General features: G+C 50.5%; 9 protein-coding genes across 9 annotated transcripts; 5 read left to right on the top strand and 4 right to left on the bottom strand.

The window, feature by feature from the left end:
• Window positions 1-227: 227 nt before the first annotated feature.
• Z519_10686 (uncharacterized protein) lies at window positions 228-1,074 on the top strand (the record flags this gene model as incomplete). Its single annotated transcript, XM_016768402.1, has 3 exons — window positions 228-307; window positions 353-683; window positions 736-1,074. The coding sequence occupies 3 exons, from the start codon at window positions 228-230 to the stop codon at window positions 1,072-1,074; spliced, it is 750 nt and encodes a 249-aa protein (XP_016615309.1).
• Window positions 1,075-2,542: 1,468 nt separating this feature from the next.
• Window positions 2,543-5,281, top strand: Z519_10685 (uncharacterized protein; the record flags this gene model as incomplete). The annotated part of the gene is made up of 1 exon (XM_016768401.1): window positions 2,543-5,281. The coding sequence occupies one exon, from the start codon at window positions 2,543-2,545 to the stop codon at window positions 5,279-5,281; it is 2,739 nt and encodes a 912-aa protein (XP_016615308.1).
• Window positions 5,282-5,897: 616 nt separating this feature from the next.
• Window positions 5,898-7,321, bottom strand: Z519_10684 (uncharacterized protein; the record flags this gene model as incomplete). Its single annotated transcript, XM_016768400.1, has 3 exons — window positions 5,898-6,757; window positions 6,839-6,926; window positions 7,022-7,321. 3 exons carry the CDS (start codon window positions 7,319-7,321, stop codon window positions 5,898-5,900), a joined length of 1,248 nt encoding a protein of 415 aa, XP_016615307.1.
• Window positions 7,322-8,499: 1,178 nt separating this feature from the next.
• On the bottom strand, window positions 8,500-10,298 carry Z519_10683 (uncharacterized protein; the record flags this gene model as incomplete). The annotated part of the gene is made up of 3 exons (XM_016768399.1): window positions 8,500-9,971; window positions 10,019-10,120; window positions 10,178-10,298. 3 exons carry the CDS (start codon window positions 10,296-10,298, stop codon window positions 8,500-8,502), a joined length of 1,695 nt encoding a protein of 564 aa, XP_016615306.1.
• A 2,742-nt stretch (window positions 10,299-13,040) lies between these two features.
• Z519_10682 (uncharacterized protein) lies at window positions 13,041-13,942 on the top strand (the record flags this gene model as incomplete). The annotated part of the gene is made up of 2 exons (XM_016768398.1): window positions 13,041-13,198; window positions 13,408-13,942. The coding sequence occupies 2 exons, from the start codon at window positions 13,041-13,043 to the stop codon at window positions 13,940-13,942; spliced, it is 693 nt and encodes a 230-aa protein (XP_016615305.1).
• Window positions 13,943-14,668: 726 nt separating this feature from the next.
• Z519_10681 (uncharacterized protein) lies at window positions 14,669-15,313 on the top strand (the record flags this gene model as incomplete). Its single annotated transcript, XM_016768397.1, has 1 exon — window positions 14,669-15,313. The coding sequence occupies one exon, from the start codon at window positions 14,669-14,671 to the stop codon at window positions 15,311-15,313; it is 645 nt and encodes a 214-aa protein (XP_016615304.1).
• A 280-nt stretch (window positions 15,314-15,593) lies between these two features.
• Z519_10680 (uncharacterized protein) lies at window positions 15,594-15,913 on the bottom strand (the record flags this gene model as incomplete). Its single annotated transcript, XM_016768396.1, has 3 exons — window positions 15,594-15,681; window positions 15,740-15,849; window positions 15,899-15,913. The coding sequence occupies 3 exons, from the start codon at window positions 15,911-15,913 to the stop codon at window positions 15,594-15,596; spliced, it is 213 nt and encodes a 70-aa protein (XP_016615303.1).
• Window positions 15,914-16,534: 621 nt separating this feature from the next.
• Z519_10679 (lactoylglutathione lyase) lies at window positions 16,535-17,158 on the bottom strand (the record flags this gene model as incomplete). The annotated part of the gene is made up of 2 exons (XM_016768395.1): window positions 16,535-16,819; window positions 16,919-17,158. The coding sequence occupies 2 exons, from the start codon at window positions 17,156-17,158 to the stop codon at window positions 16,535-16,537; spliced, it is 525 nt and encodes a 174-aa protein (XP_016615302.1).
• Window positions 17,159-17,854: 696 nt separating this feature from the next.
• On the top strand, window positions 17,855-18,615 carry Z519_10678 (uncharacterized protein; the record flags this gene model as incomplete). The annotated part of the gene is made up of 2 exons (XM_016768394.1): window positions 17,855-17,909; window positions 18,017-18,615. The coding sequence occupies 2 exons, from the start codon at window positions 17,855-17,857 to the stop codon at window positions 18,613-18,615; spliced, it is 654 nt and encodes a 217-aa protein (XP_016615301.1).
• Window positions 18,616-19,021: the final 406 nt, after the last annotated feature.

Below are 19,021 nucleotides of genomic sequence, written 5' to 3'. Positions count from 1 at the left end.
GACTTAGAGTGGTACGCTTGAGATATGGTAACCCCTTTTTCCTGTGCTCTGCTTGTTTCGAAGAGAATTAAAAAGGCTCTGTTTCCCATCGAGCATTGTGTTGCTGTTCAAGACAGATATCTTGGGGAATAAGAACTCAACCAAATTGCCCACCAGACCATTGACCTGTGATAACTCCAAGAACACATTCCACCATGAAGTCCCTTCTCTTTGCCCTTGCCGCCAGCATGCCTTTTGTGACTGCCAATCCATTTGGTGCCGGCTCATTCTACGAGCGAGGTGTTTGTGCTGCAGATAATTGTGCCAGGTAAGGCCGAAAGATCTTGCCATCATCGAGGCTAACAGTGGTCAGAGCTGTTACGGGCACAGCAGCCCAGCCACCGCTTGCAACCCGTCAAGCAGACTGCTCGGCTTTCTTCAGCCAAGTGCCTACACCAACGGTGCCAGCGTATGCTTCGGCTTGCAGTGGAGCTACCCGTTATAGCAGTGCCTGCTCGTGTCTTGGAATCACCGCGCCCACGTATACTTGTCTCAACTCACCTCAAGCAACCAATATTGTCTCGACATTTGCTTCATTCTTGACTGCGCCCCAAGCCCCAGACTTTGCGTCAAAGGCGAATGCGCTGTTGGCGGATAACTTCACCGACACCAGCGATTCCATCAATTTCCTGGCTGGCTACCCTGTAAGTCCCTTGCAAATGACCTTGACATGAATATGCACTCACAAGCGGGCAGCTCGGTGGCAAAACATTCCCTAGCAAGACTGCGTTCATCGCTGGTCAAGGAGCACAGCGACCTATTCCCACCCTCACTACTCTTGATATCTTCTTCTCCTGCAACAAGATCGCCTGGCGATGGCTTGCACAGGGCATCGGATCCGGTCAATATGAGGTCAAGGGTATTGACACTTTCACAATTACACCATCGGGCCAGATCAGTGAAGCTTTTGCCGAGTTCAACAGCGGAGCCTGGGCAGCAGATCTCGCGCCTTCTCCCTCGCTTTCAGGTTCGTCAACCACATCAACGACGACAACAACAACGACAAGCGCGACGCCGACTACGACCGTGGCCTAAGCGAGGGGGGTTTTTTCTTTATGGACTGCCTTTGTCTCTCAGGGATGAGGCTAGGTGTGAACTAGTTCTTGATCGAGACCTTTTCGGTATTTTGCTTCTTTTCAGGGAGAAGGCGTCATAAAGTAGTAATCTTACACAGATAGCCTTTGTCTGAATTTTCAGCACTGACCTTGAGATTCTTCAATATCGACTTAACATTTCGCTTTGTGGCATTCTTCTCGCTCTGTGTCTTCGGCCTAAGCTTTGGTATGCGTACATCTATTATGCGGACATCTATTATGCGGATCCCGAAAAGAAGTTTCCGAACCTTGAATGTACCCCTGTTACTCGAAAACGAAAAACCTAATTGCCCGGTACGGTTCAATTCCAGAGGGTGAGCGAACGCCACATCAACCTGAGCTTTGGCTGAGCCATTAGCTGAACATCGATGAGAGCTCGCTGAGTACTCCCTGAGCTACACATCTATCGCAACACCTGCCTCTCAACCAAAGTCGTTCCAAAGACTATTCCGCCTACACCGACACCTAAGGCGTACGCCGACCCCACCAAGACGAGCACAATACTCAAGAAGGAACTTAATTGTATATTAATGCGCTGAAGTTACAAAACATGAAGGAACAATGGTCCATTGATTTGTTAGGCAGGCGACACGAAATAGATCACTTAAGATAGGTGCTGGCATGATTCTCCCAAGGACACAACAACGACGCAAGCCCTGTAAAGTCAAGAAAGAGGACAATCAAAAACGTAGTCCTTCTAAGTGTCTTGTTGGTGCCTCCTTGGCCTATGGTACCCCCCCGATGCCCGACTCAAGGATCCCTACCTACGGGAGCCTTGAACGATCATGCTGACCCACTATCGACCCACGACAGTTGTAGCGAGGCTACAGCATATAGATGAGTAGTTTTACAGCAGAGAGACATGATTACTCTGTTACATCAAAAAAGCGCCATCCGATCTCACCAGCAGATGACGCGGCCTCACAGTCGACCCGAAAGCCTCATCTCAATATAGGTAAGAAGCTGCTCGTAAATTGCGAGCAAGACTAAGACATCAGCAAAAAGGGCATCGAAGTCGCACTGTGGGACCAAAAATCAGAGTTTCCGGGCGGTTATTGACTCGTCGGTCGAACGGGAGCTTGGGAAAGATGGCGGGAAAGTGGTTGGGCGGTGCAATATACAGTTGGCGATTCCATGTAGAGAAGGATGGAAAGGTTTGACGCGGCGACAGCACCCGACCCACCGCCGATTGTGGTCGAGTCCTGAGAGGAACAAGGTCCGCTAGAAAGTACCGAGTAGGCTGGGCAAGCTGGGGTCTGAAATAGGGGGTAACCCCGCATTTACCAAGGAGACAAGGGAGACATAAAATCCACCTGAAATGTAATGGCACTGCTCACTTCCCCCCCTCTCTCCCTCTTCAAATTGAATCCTGTCCTTATCCGGCCCTGGTGTCCGGCTTACGCTCATTCATGGTTTCTGGGTACACCAGGGGGTCTGGCCCCCCATACCACTACAAAACTTCTCGTCGCCAGAATCGGAGCTGTGACTACTGCCGACGCTACAAACGAGCTTGTGATGCTGCTCTCCTTCACTGGACGAGCTGTTCAAACTGTCTGAGGCTGGAGAAGACGTGCAGCTTTGAGCGCATAAGCACGCAGAATTTATACACAATAAAAGGGCAGGCACCGCCTAACAGCCGAATCACTATAGCAACGAACAACATCGAGGTCACTAGTGGAAAGGCCAGCACGGGAAGTGGCAGGAGACATGGTGCTCCTTTACGGGCAAAGCCTTATTCTAACCAGGCGGAAAACGTGACAACAACATTGCCAGGCCCTGTTCTGACTTCGTACCTTGATCAGATCAACAATATAAACCGTCCCCAACGTCCACCTTTTCCCGACCACCCCGAGGTTGAATGTTATTCAAACGTCCCTGGACCGAGTACTGTCGACCCATCCGTGCGGAGTTATCCCTGTGAAAACACTTTACCAGTCGGCAGACTGGGCAATTCCACCTACGCTGGACGTTCTAATTTGTTGGACAAGACTGAATCTCTGTTTTCCGCTCTCTACGACGGGGACGGGCTGGAGACGCCGGCTTTCGACTTTGCAGAGGCAATCTTCAACGAGGACGAAAATGTCGGAGGGCGTGAAGCATCGTCACAGGCCGCACCGCGTTTCGCACTACCGGCACATCATCTGGCAGAGAAAACCAATAGGTTGCTCATCTCAACAAGCTTAAAGCACATCTACTCTGACACTCTGGAGAATGCACTGTTGTGCTGGGTGACGGAACAAAGCTGCCCATACAACGATGAAGGTATTTTCTCACGACGATGGCAACAGCCGCGGTTTCATGGAACGAACATTGCCACCAAGAACGGCATGATTCAGCGGGTTCAAAGACTAGATCGCGCATCTTGTGTTCTCGGCGGGCGTAAACTGTCACCTACAGAAAGTCGACTTGCGTCGCATGCTCTGAATGCTGTGATAATGGCATTTGCAGCCCAGTGGTCCCAACTTAGTGGCGCCAATGAGTCAGGGTTATTGGACATACGAACCCTAAGAGCTCGCCAGCAATCCTTCCACGAAGTTGGGAGATTGGTCAACGAGTCATTGTTCGACTTTGCCGAGGCTAAACTAGCCAGTTTCGATCGATCTCTTCAAGTGACACTGTGGAACGAGGCCTCTCGAGCGCTGCAACAAGCCATGGCAATTGATTCGTTTCAGGTTGTATTTGCGCAGGTCATTTTTGGCTTCACACAGCGTCCACTCTCGCCAGAGGACTTTCAACGGGTAAAGAATCATGGAGAAGAAACCACCCACTATCTTGGATTGAATGGTTTTCAAAGGATGGGATCCCTTGGTAGCGCCACGTGGAGTGATGACGAGCATATATGCCAGGCCCAGCCCACCGAAGAATTTGTGTCAGTCGACCAAGTGAACGCGCCCGAGTTTGCTGAGACCCAAGAGTTACTCGACCTGGATAAAGATCCTCTGCACCTGCGTGACTCTCTCATGCGACTAGCTGCGAAACGAGTCAAGCTCAGTACAAAGAGACCGAGGCTTGATACGGCGTGGATGACGGTCCAATCGAACCCTCCCTTTCCAGACGAAGCCTACTCCGAGTTTCTGATAGATCGAATGACTTTCAATCAGTTATTCTGGCTAGTCATGATGTGCGACACGCTCTCCGCAGCCATCAATAACCGGTTACCCATTGTTTCTGATGAAGATTCGGTGATCCTATCCGAGACTGATCGAAAGGCAGGCCAGGCTAAAACCCTAGAGAGCTCGCACACCGGTGCCGTGCCTGTGGTGAGAGTCTCCACCTCAGTGCCAGCAGCCATGCATAGCACGGAGCCGAAGGCGGAAGACAATCCTTGGGGAAAGTACTTTCTTGGGAGAAACACGGCCGCCAACGCGGTAGGATCGGTGCAGTGGCCATTTTCGAAGGAAACAGCGAGTGCACTTCTCTCAGAGGCGGCACCTGTCAAGGCCCTGCTGTACCGGAAAGTCAAGCAAGTGCAGAACGCGCAGTTCCGGCGTGCTTCGCCGGCAGTATTGGAACAGCTAATCCTGGAAGCTCTCAAAGTCTACGAGCACTGGAATTGGAATTATGGACAGTTGTTCACGACCTGCATTCAGCACCATGACGAGCTGCCACTCCAGATCCAGTCATGGTATTCAGTCCTGGCGAGTCACTGGAACTTAGCCTGTTACCTGCTGGTCGACCTCATCGAGGAATTAGACAGATCTGGAGAGACCGATAAGTGCCACTCGGCGATTCGAAAATCGTGTGGCCTTTTATTCCACATCAGGAAACAAAGCGCATTCGAGATGGCCGATCTCGGCCGAGTTGGACGAGTGCGGCAGGACTGCAGCTTCAGCCAGAGCAACGAATTCCATCCCACGGTCAAGGACGGCGCGCTTCTCACAGAGCCCTGGACTGAGATCATGATTCGCTCCTTTGCCAGAATCTCGGAGCAATTTTTGAGATGGCTTGGTGAGATTGACCAGCCATTGAGTGAAGACCATGGCGTTTCAGGCATGTGGCTTCCTGGAGATCGGGATCGGCTTTACTCAAGCCTAGATTATTGCGTCGAAGCTCTACTGGATCTCGGCAGGAAGTCGGATATGGCATTCCTGTTGGCAATCTCCATGAAGCGGAGAATGGTTCGATTCAGCAGGGACGTGACAGGGTGAGAGATGTTTGACGGGCGCGGGACTATTAGAATTCTACCATGAGGCCAAATCTGAAAGCTGGCAGGAGCGACCTTTTTGGCAAGATCCATCTTGATCTCGGAGTCACAGTTGCATTAAGTCCGCCTGTCAATATATATTGTAACAAGGCAAAGTGGCTGCGTTGGGCTGGTATAAGGGTAGCAGGAAGGAGATTTAGCTGGTCACAAGTCAAACCAAAAAGGACGAAGAGTGCAAGACAGTTCATAGCGCTGGCAGAGTGCCATTCATGACAGTTTGAACAGAGTATTCTACGTTTTCGATGTCGTCTACCTATTCCTGAGTGTTTCCATCAGCCCTTTCCCGCTTCTCAATGCCGCCGCCGTGCTAGGCGCTCGTTGCCTTACCTACTGTCTCTCTGGGGATGGTGTTGGTGGTCGTGTTGCACAGTCAGCGCCGACCAGGAACGCGTTCTCGATTCCCAACCCACTTGACCGGCCCCTGTGCGTTATTGCGCGTGCACGCCAAACCCTGAAGTACTCTGTTACAATATGTCGTGATCGAATCACTTGTGCCCCGCCATGCTCCCAGTGATTCCGCGCTCGTTTATATAGATTCCTACAGGCTTCTCAAATTGTCCTCAGGACTCGAGATTCGCGTTGATGGTCGCCTCCATGGTCGCCCAGAGTCCCAGAATCTTGGGATCTCCAAACGGAATGATCTGGGTTGCAATCATCCCTCCCACGCCTCGACTCCGATCGGCCCACCAGAACAGATTCGGTAAGCCGGCCCACCAAGCAGTGCCTTTGCTGTGCACTGCACTGTCTCTAAGGTGCAAGAAGAATGTGAGACCCCAACCTTGAGGGATATCGTGCGCTTCTGGGTACAATTCAGGTAGAACATTTGAATATTCCGGTTTTGGGGGTACGATAGCCTGCCTCGCAAAATCCGGGAACTCTGGGATTTGGTTCGTGAACATGGTTTCGACAGTCTCCTTCTTGAGCAGCCTAGTGTTTGTCGGGGCGTGGACACCGTCATTTAAAAGCACACTGATAAGCTGGGCGTATTGGCTGGGCTGGGCAAAGCAGCCTGCGCCACCTTGTTGGAATATCGCATCGCGTTCGGCTTGGGTTGTGGCAACAAGCGGGGCGTGGTTGATGTGGCCGTCTACCGCGAGCTTGAGATCTCCTGTGTGAAGGTCGCGAGAGTGCATGTACGCAAGTTTTGCTTTCATGCCCTCAGACGGGAACATGGTGATTTGCGTAATGCCGATGGGTTCGAAAATATTCTTTTGGAAATAGTCATTCAGGGACATCCCGGAGGCACGTTCGAGACAGATGCCCGCCCAGTCGACATTGATACCGTACTCCCAAGCTTCGCCCGGCTGGTTGACGAGTGGTTGGGACAGATAGTCGTGCTTGAGGCCAGAGAATTCGTTCAGTCCAACCGCGCCGTAGAAATCGTTCAAGCGCTTGTCAAAGAAGGAATAACCAAAGCCAGCTAGCGGAATGGCTTAGTGAACATTCTGTGGATGGGAAGAGACATAGGGGCACTCTAAGAGGACGGGAAGGTAAGTCTGACCTGTGTGGGAAAGGAGCATGCGAAGAGTAATGCCTCGCTTCTTGGGAACCAGTTTTTTGCCTTGAATTACTTTGACCTCTTTCAGTTCCTAATTGGCATACCAGCACAAATCATAGTCAGAAAGTCTGGTATGAATGCGATAGAACATTCCAGTACTCATGGAGCGGCCAAGGAGAAACCCACAGGACAGAGTCTCTCGACGAGTTCGACATCGTCCAAAGCCAATATTCCCTGCTCTACAAGCTGCATGCAAGCGATTCCGGTGATCATTTTGGTACAACTGGCAATCCAAAAGGAGTGGTCGAGGGTCATTGGGACATCGATTCCCAGTCCTGCTGTCCCCGAAGCATGCTCAAAGATCGACTGTCCTTGCCTGTTGACTGCCACAAAGACGACACCTGCGGCATTCTTGACAGGATCGGCAGTCGTGTCGTCCATGTGCTTTCGCAAAGCCGAGATCCCGGTCGAGGTTATCTTCGCCATATCTGGTAGGATTTGTCTCCTCAGAAGATTTGTAAGACGCACTGAGAGTTCGAGGGTTTGGTGACTCAGGCAGTAATGTTAAAGACGGCGAAAGAGTATGGTCCCTTGTTCGGGTATCGGCTTAATGCCTTCTTTAATAAGCCACGGGGTGAGGCGGCCATACGATCATCCTATTCCTTCAGTGACGGCATCTCGGAGGACAGGAAGCAAAGCTACGTGCGTTCGACCACAGCAGGAAGTGAACCGGCCTAGGCTCATGTCACTCTAAGAGAGGATGTGGAAAATACCGCGAAGCAGTGCATAGAGTAGGCTGCAACTGGTGCGGAGCAGCTCCACTGCTTATCTCTTACCATTGACCGATCCTCAAGGGCAAGCGCGAGAGTCATGCGAGAGCACGAGGTGTGTTTGTGGCTACCTAGCTCAAAAGGTGGATAGAAATCTCAATTTCACGGGCCGTTTGGACTAAATCCTCAGCCCCGCCTAAGACCCCAGTCCAAGTACTCCGCTCGCTACTCCGCTCGCCAAGAGCGGAGCCGCTATAGGCCATTACCTGAAACGAACTGGTGAGCAAATCTTATTTCCCGAATAGGCAATTTGTAGAGAAGAATTTATTGATCCTCGTATGCATTTTATAGTGTCTAAGCAGCATGGAGCGCCCCCATTGATCCTGCGAGAAAGATGGGTGCACTTTGCAAAATTGTGAGGTGCGTCAAATCCGCAAGTAGTGCCACCCCTCCAGCACTCCAAATCGACTTGCTCTGCGAAGGTTTGAGATGCTTCTCTGTGGTTCCGGTGACTTGGTCCAGGAGTCTAGAACCGCCGACTTGGTGGAAGTAACGAGGACTTGCACGGGTATGGCCGTTACCTCTCCACATGTAAAACTTCCATGTCCGTTTTGCTTACCCTCTACTGTGACACAGACCGTGAATTTATCGAATTGTCCGGCGTAGTTCCAGAAACTCGTCGACGCCTTCATTTTTTCCATGACTTGAAGCTCCATGTGTCTGGCGAACGCTACTAGGAGATGGAAAGAACAAACTGGTACCAGTATTTTTAGGTGCTATCTATCGGCCACAGCTGCTACCTCAAAGCGTTCTTGTCTTTCCCACACAGCATCAACTCAACATACCTCCAACTCGCTTCCATTACCGTCCCAGTACGAGACGGCGACATCCTGTTTAAGCCTTAACAACATCAAAACCCTTGAATCCTGTCAAACAGCCCCTGATCTCCGTTCCGTAGGTGCCCAATCCTGCCGGATAACACACAAACTCGCGGGCTTTTCCGGGGATACTGCCTCCCATGTACGTACTCCTTTTGGCCTTTGGAAAGAGTGTTTGGGCGGCGAGACTTGCAATTCTTGCCTTCCATTGATCGCTTGCCTCGTTGGTTGGATTGACGTATTTAATGCTTTGCCGAGTTATCATGTTGATGGCGTCGCGGATCCATCGACCTTGAACCTCGACACATGATGGTCCATTGCACAGGAGCGTCGGAGCGTGGGCCGCGTAGACATGGAAGAAGTTCGGATATCCTGCGATCGTAACGCCGAGATATGTATTAATACCACTCTTCCATTCATCCTTAAGGTATTGGCCGTTGATCGACTTTAGACCCATCTGAGTTAGACCGCCAGTCACAACGTCGAAGCCGGTGGCGAGTGCCACAACGTCAACTTCATACTCTTTGCCATCCGTCGTCCTAATGCCCTTCTCGGTGAATTCCGCGATCTCGTTGCCTGAATCATCGCTGATATCGACAATCGTGACATTCTTCTGGTCCATGACCTCGAAGTAATTCTGTTCCAGGCAAGGGCGTTTTACACCCCACGGATGAGGAGGTTCAGGTGGACAGAGAAGGTCTCTCTTAACTGGGTCGGTCACGCGAGCGCGCTGTTTCTTCAGCCAGAAGTTATAAGTTTCGCGGTTAGCTTTCTCATCGAAGAGGTAATCCTTATAATTAGCAAGCCACAGGTGGAAACCGCCTTTCTGCCATAAGTTCTCGTAGAAGGCTTCCCGTTCTTCAGGGGTGTCGTCAAAGGTATTGCGCTCGCATAGATCGTAGTGGAAACCGGCAAAGCAACGGTTACGGAACTCATGGATTGTTGGATATGTGGTCTTTAGAGCATCCTGCTCGTCCTTCGAAAGTGCTTTCTTCCCCATTGGGATGGCGAGGTTTGGAGTTCTCTGGAAAGAAAACATATGCTTCACCTCTGGGCCCCATTCCTGGGCAACCTGAACACCCGATGCCCCTGATCCAATGACTGCGACTATTTTGTCCTTGACATCGACGCCCTCGTTGGGCCAGAAGGAGGTGTGGTGAATGATACCTTTGTACTTATCAACACCCTTGAATGGCGGAACATAGCGCTTAGCTGCGAATCCGGTAGCGGCGATGAGAAATCGAGCCTTTGCTTTGCGTCCGTCAGACGTGGTGACGGTCCATTTTCCCGAGTCGGTGTCGAATTCTGCCCCAGTGACCACAGTCTGGAAAGATACGTCTTTAGAGAGGTTCAGAACTTTGTCGGCATGGGCAAAATAGGTTTGTAGCTCCTTCCAATCGGGATAGTTAGTGCTCCAGTGCCAGTCCTTGTAGACCTCGGGAATAGGAAGTTCGTAGATGGGAACCTCGCTGTCGACCCTCGCGCCGGCTTGATTGGTCAGCCTGGCTCGTCGCTGGAAAATATTGGGGGCCTACGATAGATGTTCCATCTCCAAGTGCCTCCAAAGGATGTACCAGCATCGTACACGACGGTGCGATAGCCGGCTTTGCGAAGCTCGTGCAGTAGGTAGGTGCCGCCTGGACACAGACTCAGTTCATTTCTTTGGTGTTGCAACTAGGGAAGCAAAGTCATACCAAACCCGGCACCGACAATCAGGACATCCACGTCCAAATCGTCAGCATAAGGTCCTTCGCTACTACGGCGATGGGCAAACTCTGTCAACTCAGTTTTGAGAGTGCTTCCGGATTCTTTCATTGTTGCCGCCGAGAACTCCGTCGTTGGCTCCGTGTGTTGTAAGTTGTGTCCAACACGACCTCTGAACGAGCGTGTTGGTTCTTTTATACCCTGAGCGAAGATACCTGTAGGGATCGAGGATGTCGTAAAACCTCAGACCTGGAAGTCTCGGTCTTGGATAGGTCGTCATTGGAACAATCAAGAACCCCTTGCCCCATCTGGAGCAAGTCTAGTGTGGCCAAAGAGGCGAGAGCGGAGCCGGTCGAGGGATAAACTCCAAAGCATACTTCACCCTGACTATGGATCAGTGACAGCTATTGCTCAGGTATTGACGACGTCGCACCGAGTTCTCGTCTGTTTCACGGATAGATGCCTTCAGTCCGGCCCGATATCTCACTCTTCGATCGGGCACAAGCTTGACAGAGCTTGTGAAGCATTACTCCATAGAAGCCTCGGTCAACGGGAACGGGCGGTGTAATGGAATTCTGGCTATCACTCGGTAGGATTATGTTGGTGAAGACCCGATGGGATCCACTGGGAATCGTAAATGGTGTAATGGGCAGTCTTTCAGGTTTGTAATCAGGTATGATAGCAACATAGATGGATAGGAACCTCTGACGCAGTAACTCTCACCATTTCTCTCCTGGCTTAGAAATGTCGCTCCTCTGTGTCTATCAGTGTCACAAGAATCTATCACAACCCAGCGCCACCGTATAATTCTACTCTAGCATCTGGAAAATGGTAGAGATTTGGTAATATCTTAACCAACGCTTTGCAATTGCTTGAGATGCATCAAGTCATCGATTCTTGAGATATTGAGACTAATAATAGAGAGGAAGGGCAGACGAACACCTTGTCGTCTGTTTTGTTGTGTCATCGCCATGTTGCGAAGTTACAGCTACTTGTCCCGTGAGTACATCGCCGGCAATCTCTGTGCATATCTCCACTGGGGTTACCATCAACCGCATGATTGTCTGCAATTTGGGCAATGATAGTCCGGCAAGTCTGTCAAAAATGAGGGAGACTTGTAAACTATATTGCCTTGACAATAGTCCCCACCGACAGGTGGGCTCCTTGATGAATTTAGGTACAGCGAGGTCAATCTGAGAGATCGCAGCGTAATTGTGAGATAAGCCCGAGTTTGTCGTAGGCCGGAAGTAGACACAACAATGCTTAGTTTGTGTTGTCGTTGTTGACTCGAAGATGAGCTTCCCACTCTCGAGCTTGGTATCCTTGATTGTGGAAAAGGAGGTCTTCATTTCCCACCTACAACTGATGTAACATTTCAAGGATTGTCTGGTGTCCCAAGGCAAAAAGCGGTCAGCCATGCTTGGGGTATTCATGGCAAGAGTCATTGGGAGTGACACATATCGAATTCCGGTGGTTCCTTCATCGTGGCCCGTTCGGCATGGCTCCAATTGTCCAAGTATCAAGGAGTAGTTTATCGCCGTCTCGTGGCAACACTTCGAAAAATATCCAGCAGTCACCTTGTGAGAGAAGTGAAAGGGTCGCTGGACCGAGATGTGAAGGTGTTGATAAAAATCGGAGACCTCAACGTGCCTAGTGAGGCAACCAGCCTGCCGTTCCCCGAGTCGGAATTCCGCTTCTAGCCAGTATACAGTCTCACAGAATGCCTTGGCCGTCCTTTGGTTGTTGAAATACCCTGGACCTGGAGTTTCACAAGCAAAGCCTGTAATCACCCCTGACAGTGGGAGATACTTGATCCCGCCTAGTAATTTTGGAGCATTGATAGGCAGATCGAACCGAAAATTCACACTGCTGTTGCCAGATGCTGGGTCGTTACCGAACTGCGCAAACAATTTGACGTCGGCCAATGTGATGAGGTCTTCGATAGATGTCTCATCATCGTGGGATGCGATCATAATACCTGCAGATGAAAATTCAGCATGTATCGCACCACAGTATATGGATAGCCTTCTGACCTCTCAACCTGAGTAATACGGTGTCGAACAGCTTGTTGCTGATTGATCGTCCTGAGACAACAACTCTGCCACTGATACTAGAAATATGAGAATTTCTGGGATTGTTGACATGTCCTTGAGCCAACTGCCGTACCACAGAAGGCCTTATTTCTATGTTAGCATCCATCATTGCGGTAGTGGTTGTGCAGTTTCATATCATCCTTGGTCAAGAGATACATGAAATCAATTTTCATCCGGACATGCAATCAAGATGTCTCAAACTCCTCGCGGGTAGGAGCTCCAATAAACCCTTACACGACTATCTCTTTCTGTAGAGTCCAATGCACAAGAACAAAGCATGCGAGTGTGGATCTTTGCAGCGGAGCCGCTCTAAGGCGTTTTTCGATGTGGCAGGATAGCAATCATTCATTGGGCGACAACTCATCCGCTCCTACTGAGCGCGTACCTCAAACGTTTTCTCGACTAGCCCTTTCGCTCTGAGTTTTCGTCCAAGGATGCCTTTTTTTCTTCTTTCTTCTTGAGAAGTATAAATCCCCCTCCGGTTGAATGGGACAGTTTTCGTTCTAGTATTAGTTTGGCCTGAGCTTTGTTGATAGTGTTTTTCAGAGTCACGACCTCAAGAGTAATCACCCCCGGAAACATGGAAGGATTACCACGTTGTTCGACACGAAATCTATATAAAGGGATTCGGATCATGACTTGGGTTCCAAGAGACATGCGACGGTCGTGTGCATTCTGTGCAGATCAAAGCATTTTGTTCATCGTTGACCAGTTCGATCATCGGCGTTAACTCTCTCTTGACTGATCTGCCACTCCGTCAATGGCATCTCACGGACAAAGACTGTCGTCGGACATGGAGATGGGAGAAACAGGCAAGATCGAGAATCGACCACAGGCAGTGAGCCAAGTTGAGCACCACGAGGTGGAAATCAATCCGACTGCTGGGACGCCAACTACCCTGGGCAACCCAATGCCGATGTAATGATATCTCACTTTACCTGCCAATACCAAAGGGACACTCACTGACAAATGTAATTTAAGGGCGTTGCTGGGTTTTCTCATGTCCCTAACACCTGTGACAAATGCTCTGATGGGCTGGCGAGGTGCTAGCGGCCTTGGAGCAGCTGAAATGCAAGCCATTCCCCATAACCTCTTGGTCGAGAAACAAGACACTGACCCTCCACCAGCGGCGTCTTCTACTTCTTCGGTGGCCTTCTCATGGTCATTGCGTCTATCCTCGAATTTTTCCTCGGCCATACCTTTCAATTCGCCGTGTTCGGTTCTTTTGGGGCTTTCTGGTTTTCATTCGGTGCGACGTTGACACCATCCTTCAATGCGGCCGCGGCATACCAACCTGAGTCACCGGAAACGGCACTCACGAATGCGACATTCAATGCGACATTTGCTTACTTCCCGTTGTACATGGCGCTGCTGTGCTCCATATATTTCATTGCCTCACTGAAAACTAATGTGGTGCTCATGCTGACGTTCCTGCTTTTGGTCCCCATGTTGGCGTGTCTCTCCGGAGTGTTTTTCAAGGCCGCCGAGGGGGTCGCAGCAACAAATCTTATGACAGCGGCCGGTGCTTGCGGTTTCGTTGTCTGTATCCTTTGTTGGTATTTATTGCTGGTGCAGATTCTGGCTTCTGTTGAATTCCCTTTCAATCTTCCAGTCGGAGATCTTGAGTGGTTGGTGAAACGGATGAAGCATAAGCGATCTTAGGGGAATCTCACGATAGAAAAATTGCCTTACCTTGAAAGAAACCACCAGGGACACGAAACTGGCAGAAAATTCTCGAATGCATGCGAAATTCGATCTGGATTTCCTAGAGATGGCGAGAGAAGCTGGACATAATAAGCAGTGGAGGTCAAGAGAGAATTCGGAAGGACGTGGAGAGGAGGCGAAGCAAAGTCATTGCGGTATTTGGACCCTACTATTCGGTGCCTGACGTCCTCGTGATCACAGGTATTGATACATACGCAAGAGTAGCTGACCACAAACTTTTACAATATGCTGATCCTGTAGCCACCGAAGTGTGAGGGTGTTGATCAAGAAACGCTCAACCGGCTTAGGAAGTGGTAGTAAAGCTCACCCGGCTCGCCAGGCTCTGCCGAGGCTCAGTTAAAGCCCAGGCCAAAGCGGCCCTCGCTCACCCTCTAAGATCAAACCGGAAATAGCAATTAGGTTTTTCGTTCGCGAGTATTATTATTGCCGGGTAATCTAGGTATGGAACCAACTAGTCGCCCAACTCCAATTCGTATTTTGCCATCTGCGACCACTGCTTTCAACTGCCACCCAGCGCGCTAAGAATATACGTCAGAAGATAACCACATCGACACGACAATCTCACCTCCCTCAAAGGCCTCCCCAAAAAAGGAAAAACCTACCCCCTCCTACGAAGACCATCTCAAAGAAAAAGAGGAGAGAAAGACAAGAAAGAAAACAAAAATGCGGTCCCTCTCACTCTGCGCAGCTCCACGCGCGCACCTCTTCGCTCCTCAGCGTCCAAGCTCAAGTGCATGTTCATGCTGGCGGCTGAGCCGCGCCCACAACATTCGACAGCTGAGCAGTAGATCCGCGCGCCTGCGGAGGAACGAGGACGGGATGACAGGCGCCGCCGCAACCTCTTCATCGCAGTTCAGTTTCCGCGGCATGCCCGCGCCGCCGCGGCTGCCGAGGGAGGAACAGGAGATTTTCGAGGCGCTCCAGCGCCAGTCAACGGGGGCGTTCTCGACGCCGCGGGTAAATCAATCGCCTGACTCGTCGTTTTCGAAAACTGAGGGTGTGCATGTCGCGATTGACGAGCGTGTCGACAGCATATCCCGGTCGTCTTCCGCCCCTGGTTTAACGGACGGAGCAGCAGGAGGAGGATCACAGCAGCTAGCGGGATCTCAAGACTGCTACGACCACGTTGTGATCGAAGCGAGTGGTGAAGGAGAAGAATTACACCCGAATCTAGTGAGAGGGGCACAGCCTGAATTTGAAGGGGAGAGGAACCCGAAGACCGGGGAGATTGGGGGACCCAAGAACGAGCCACTGAGATGGGGTCCGAGCGGAGAGTGGACTTATAATGGGAGGACTACGGATTTTTAGAACGGGAAGACACAGGAGTAGAAAGAAGCCTCTGTGATTCATGATGGTTGAATGTGCCCATCTTAGCTCATGATATCCGGTTGCAGTCGTGTCCACCATACCCCGACCCAAGCCCATGCGACCTTGGACCTTTCAAGTTTCTGAGATTGTATACCGTGGGTGTCCGTTGCCATCGTGACAAAGATCTTGTATCGTCAAGCTCATGAATAGAAAGTCGCTGAAGAGTCCATTAGAAGCCCAGTCAATCCGTAGGATGTTGAGAAAACTTCGTTCCCGTCAATCATTGAATCTTCACTTCGCTGTCCTGTTCCACGTGAATGTGCTCGTTGGTCTGAAGGACGCCGACTTTGTCATCAGGGAACTCGACACTGCCGACACAAAGAGGTTAGATCGGCGGGAACAGAGCCGCGAACACAGAAGACTTACGTGAAGCCCTTGATCAGGGTGAACTCGTGCTTGATCTCTCCTCCATCAGCTCTGGCCTTCTCCTTGGCCTTGGTGAGCTCCTCGGGAGAAGCGTTTTCCTTGAGTGTGACCTTGCTCCAAGTCAATAACCGTCAGATCGAAAAGAAGACAGCAGCGTACGTTGAAGAGAGGCATCCTGATTGCGGTAGTGGTGGAGAAACAAGGGAGCCTGATTCAGGTGCAATTGCGGGGGATTGGAGAAGCCGATCTTGGAAGAGAAATGTAGACGACACTGGAGAAGCGAAGAATTCTTAGATTTTATGGAGAAGAGAAGATTTCGTGACTTCTAAACAGTGAATGGAATGGTGAAAGGTGAGAAGGTCGTGTGAGTAGGAGGGGTCCTGGGGGTTTGTCGGCGCCAGCCGTCAATTGATAGCCCTGGCCTGGCACCAGTTCGCAGAAGCAAACCCCATGACGCAATGGCCGGCCTTCACCGTCGAGCCGCTTATTAAGTAAATGCTTGGCATCTTGGCATTCATGTCCAACTTTTCACTCTGATTTTAACTGTGTGATCAGTCAAGTTCTCATTCCTGTTCTTGTTTATCATGTGATGAGCAGAGTTGGCAATGATTCTGTGCTGGATTGCCGATGCTCCAGCTCGCTCTCGCTGTGAACTCTTCATCCACGGCAAACGAACATAGAGCTCCTCAGACCCAGAGCGAGATGTTCTCCTTTTTGTGGTCTTGCGCTCGCATTCTTGACAGGGAGTGAACAAAAGGTGACTCAAGTCAATCTCGATTCTCCTGAAGTCGAGCTTTAAAACTGTACTAGTTCTACAAGATACCCGTCAGGATCCTCTACGAACCCTGCCCCAGTGACGGCCTTCCAAAGGCCCTGATTCCTTCCCTTCTCAGGCATCTCAGCCCCAATTGCCTGGGCCGCGACTTCTAGACCTTGCAGGCTGCCGGGCTGCTTGAGGATCTTAACACCGCTGGCTTCCAATCGCCTCATGCAAGCTGACACATCTGGAACCGTGAAGCAGAGTTTGATGAAGCCAAATCCTGGGTGATCATTGGCGTTGGTAATGTGTTTTTGGGAGTGCTGTATTACAGTTAGTCCGCGCGATATGGATCAGCTTTTGGCCAAGCGCCTTTCCATCAAACGTGCTACTGTGCTAGTTGTCAAGGAAGAGGTACGCACTTCTGACCAAATCAACTCCAGCACGCCTTCTCTGGCCAAAAAAGACCTCCCGACTCCGCTTCCATCTGTGCCAGCATGCTCTTCAGGATATCCCAAAAACCAAATCTTCACGGTGTCAAATTCCATATGTGCAAGTTCTTTCATGCCCAGCACATCCTGATAAAAGTTCAAGGAACGCTGAAGGTCTGAGACTCTAATGCCGATTTGGTTGAACCTGTACTTCGAAGTGTCCGACGACATGATGAGAATGTGGACTTGAGATGGTGAACTACGCAAATCCAAGGCCCTTTCAGTCATGAAGTATTGACCGGTGCGCAGTATTGTTCGTTCAAGTCCTTTCCCTTACCTAGGTTTGTATTCTTTGGGGGTGGGGGTACTCATCCGCAACCGAGGCTAGGAATGCCCGCATGCGGCCCTTTTTGGTGATGCCACGCAAATACTAATTAATGTTTCAGAAGCTTAATGTGAAGTCGCCAAATGACTTGTAGCCAATGCTCAGGGACGGCCCAATCTGCACACTGCTTCCCTGCATGAAAATAAAGTGGGTATAGGAAGTCACCCGACCTATGCGTCTCGCTTTGAATATTCAAACCAAAGACCTGGGGAGTTGAGCGAAGCATCATCATCTGACGACCTCAGAATCGTTCCTGAAAGAAGCTGATCGATTTCTTTTCCTTCGTGCTTCCTGCGTTTACTCAGCATAACGAGTGGGGTAGTAGATGCGGTCCATAGACCGTGGAACAACTGAGCATGGCTGTAGCTTCTGCAAGGCCATCAAGGCGGCGCGGCACGATCTGACCGACGCTCTGGCAGTCAACATCAAGTATTTGTTGCGAGATGCGGGATATATAGAGTTGCTTGATGTCCACGGTTGAGTACCGGATCCTTAAGAAGATCGTATAACACAGGCATATCAAATCCAGATGCGGCATCTTGATGGCTTATATCGGGTTGATTCGATCTAGCTCCTTGATCAAAGAACTGAGATTTTGTCGTTCTTGCATCAGAAGCTTTGCTTTAAAATATAGCCAATATTCACGGCCATGCCCGAGCTAACAGACCGCGACCGGAAATTTTAACAATACTTCACCCTCCTAGCACCCCAATACCCAGCGTCTACACCACTGATTATACTGAAGGCATGGTCGAAAGCCCTCCAGCGCCAAGTCCGCCCTCGCGTCGCGGACTCTCAAGCTCTGGACTTTGAAGACGATTTCTTCGACCTCGACATAGTCAATTTTAGCATCGCCAATTTCACCAACGCCGAACTAGCAATAAAGGAAACGTATCGTACGCTCAAGCCTGATAGAACAGCTATAGTCTCGAACTGGGAGACCTTCGGATTCGCCACCGTTCTTGACGCCGCGATGAGAAAGGTTAGACCTAATGCTGGGCAGATGCCTGTGGCGGGTCCCGAATTTATGCGGAAAGGCGCGCTCGTGCGGACGCTTGCTAGTGCTGGTTTCGAGAAAGACAAGATACAGGTCTACCAGACTAAGATTGTGGTGAGTGATGATGAGGGGTTGGCAGGGATTAGTGACTTCATGAACGGGCTATATCTCGGAGTCGTGGCTTTGACTTTGTCAGACGACGAGAAGAGAGAATCGCCCGGTGCGGTAGCTAAGACGATAGAGGAGGCAAAGGTCGTCGGTGGTGAAGTACTTTGTCAGGCTTGGGTCCCTGCTGCATTCAAGTAGTTGGAGGGTGAGGACTTATAAGAGGAATCGACGAACTGAGCTCATACTGAAGCACCAGAAAGTATATATCGAATACTTATTTAGTACCTTGTACGCACGGGGTAGATGTTGTAACAGAGCACTGCAGGGTTTGGCATGCACGTGCAACAACGCACAGGGGCCAGTCAAGTAGGTTGGGAATCGACCTCAGAGAGACAGTAGCTAAGGCAACGAGCGCCTAGCACGGCGGCGGCATTAAGAAGTGGGAAAGGGCTGATGGAAACACCCAGGAATATGTAGACGGCATCAAAAACACGGAATACTCTATCAACCTGTAAAGAATGGCGCTCTGCCAGCAATGTGAACTGTTCAGCACTCCTCAACCCATTTTGGGTTGACATGTGACTAGACAACTCTCCTTCCTGCC

The sequence above is a fragment of the Cladophialophora bantiana genome, assembly GCF_000835475.1.
Source record: "Cladophialophora bantiana CBS 173.52 unplaced genomic scaffold supercont1.19, whole genome shotgun sequence".
NCBI classification, from domain to species: domain Eukaryota; kingdom Fungi; phylum Ascomycota; class Eurotiomycetes; order Chaetothyriales; family Herpotrichiellaceae; genus Cladophialophora; species Cladophialophora bantiana.
Note: the sequence above shows the minus strand (reverse complement) of the source record. Positions and strands in the feature narration are given on the sequence as shown.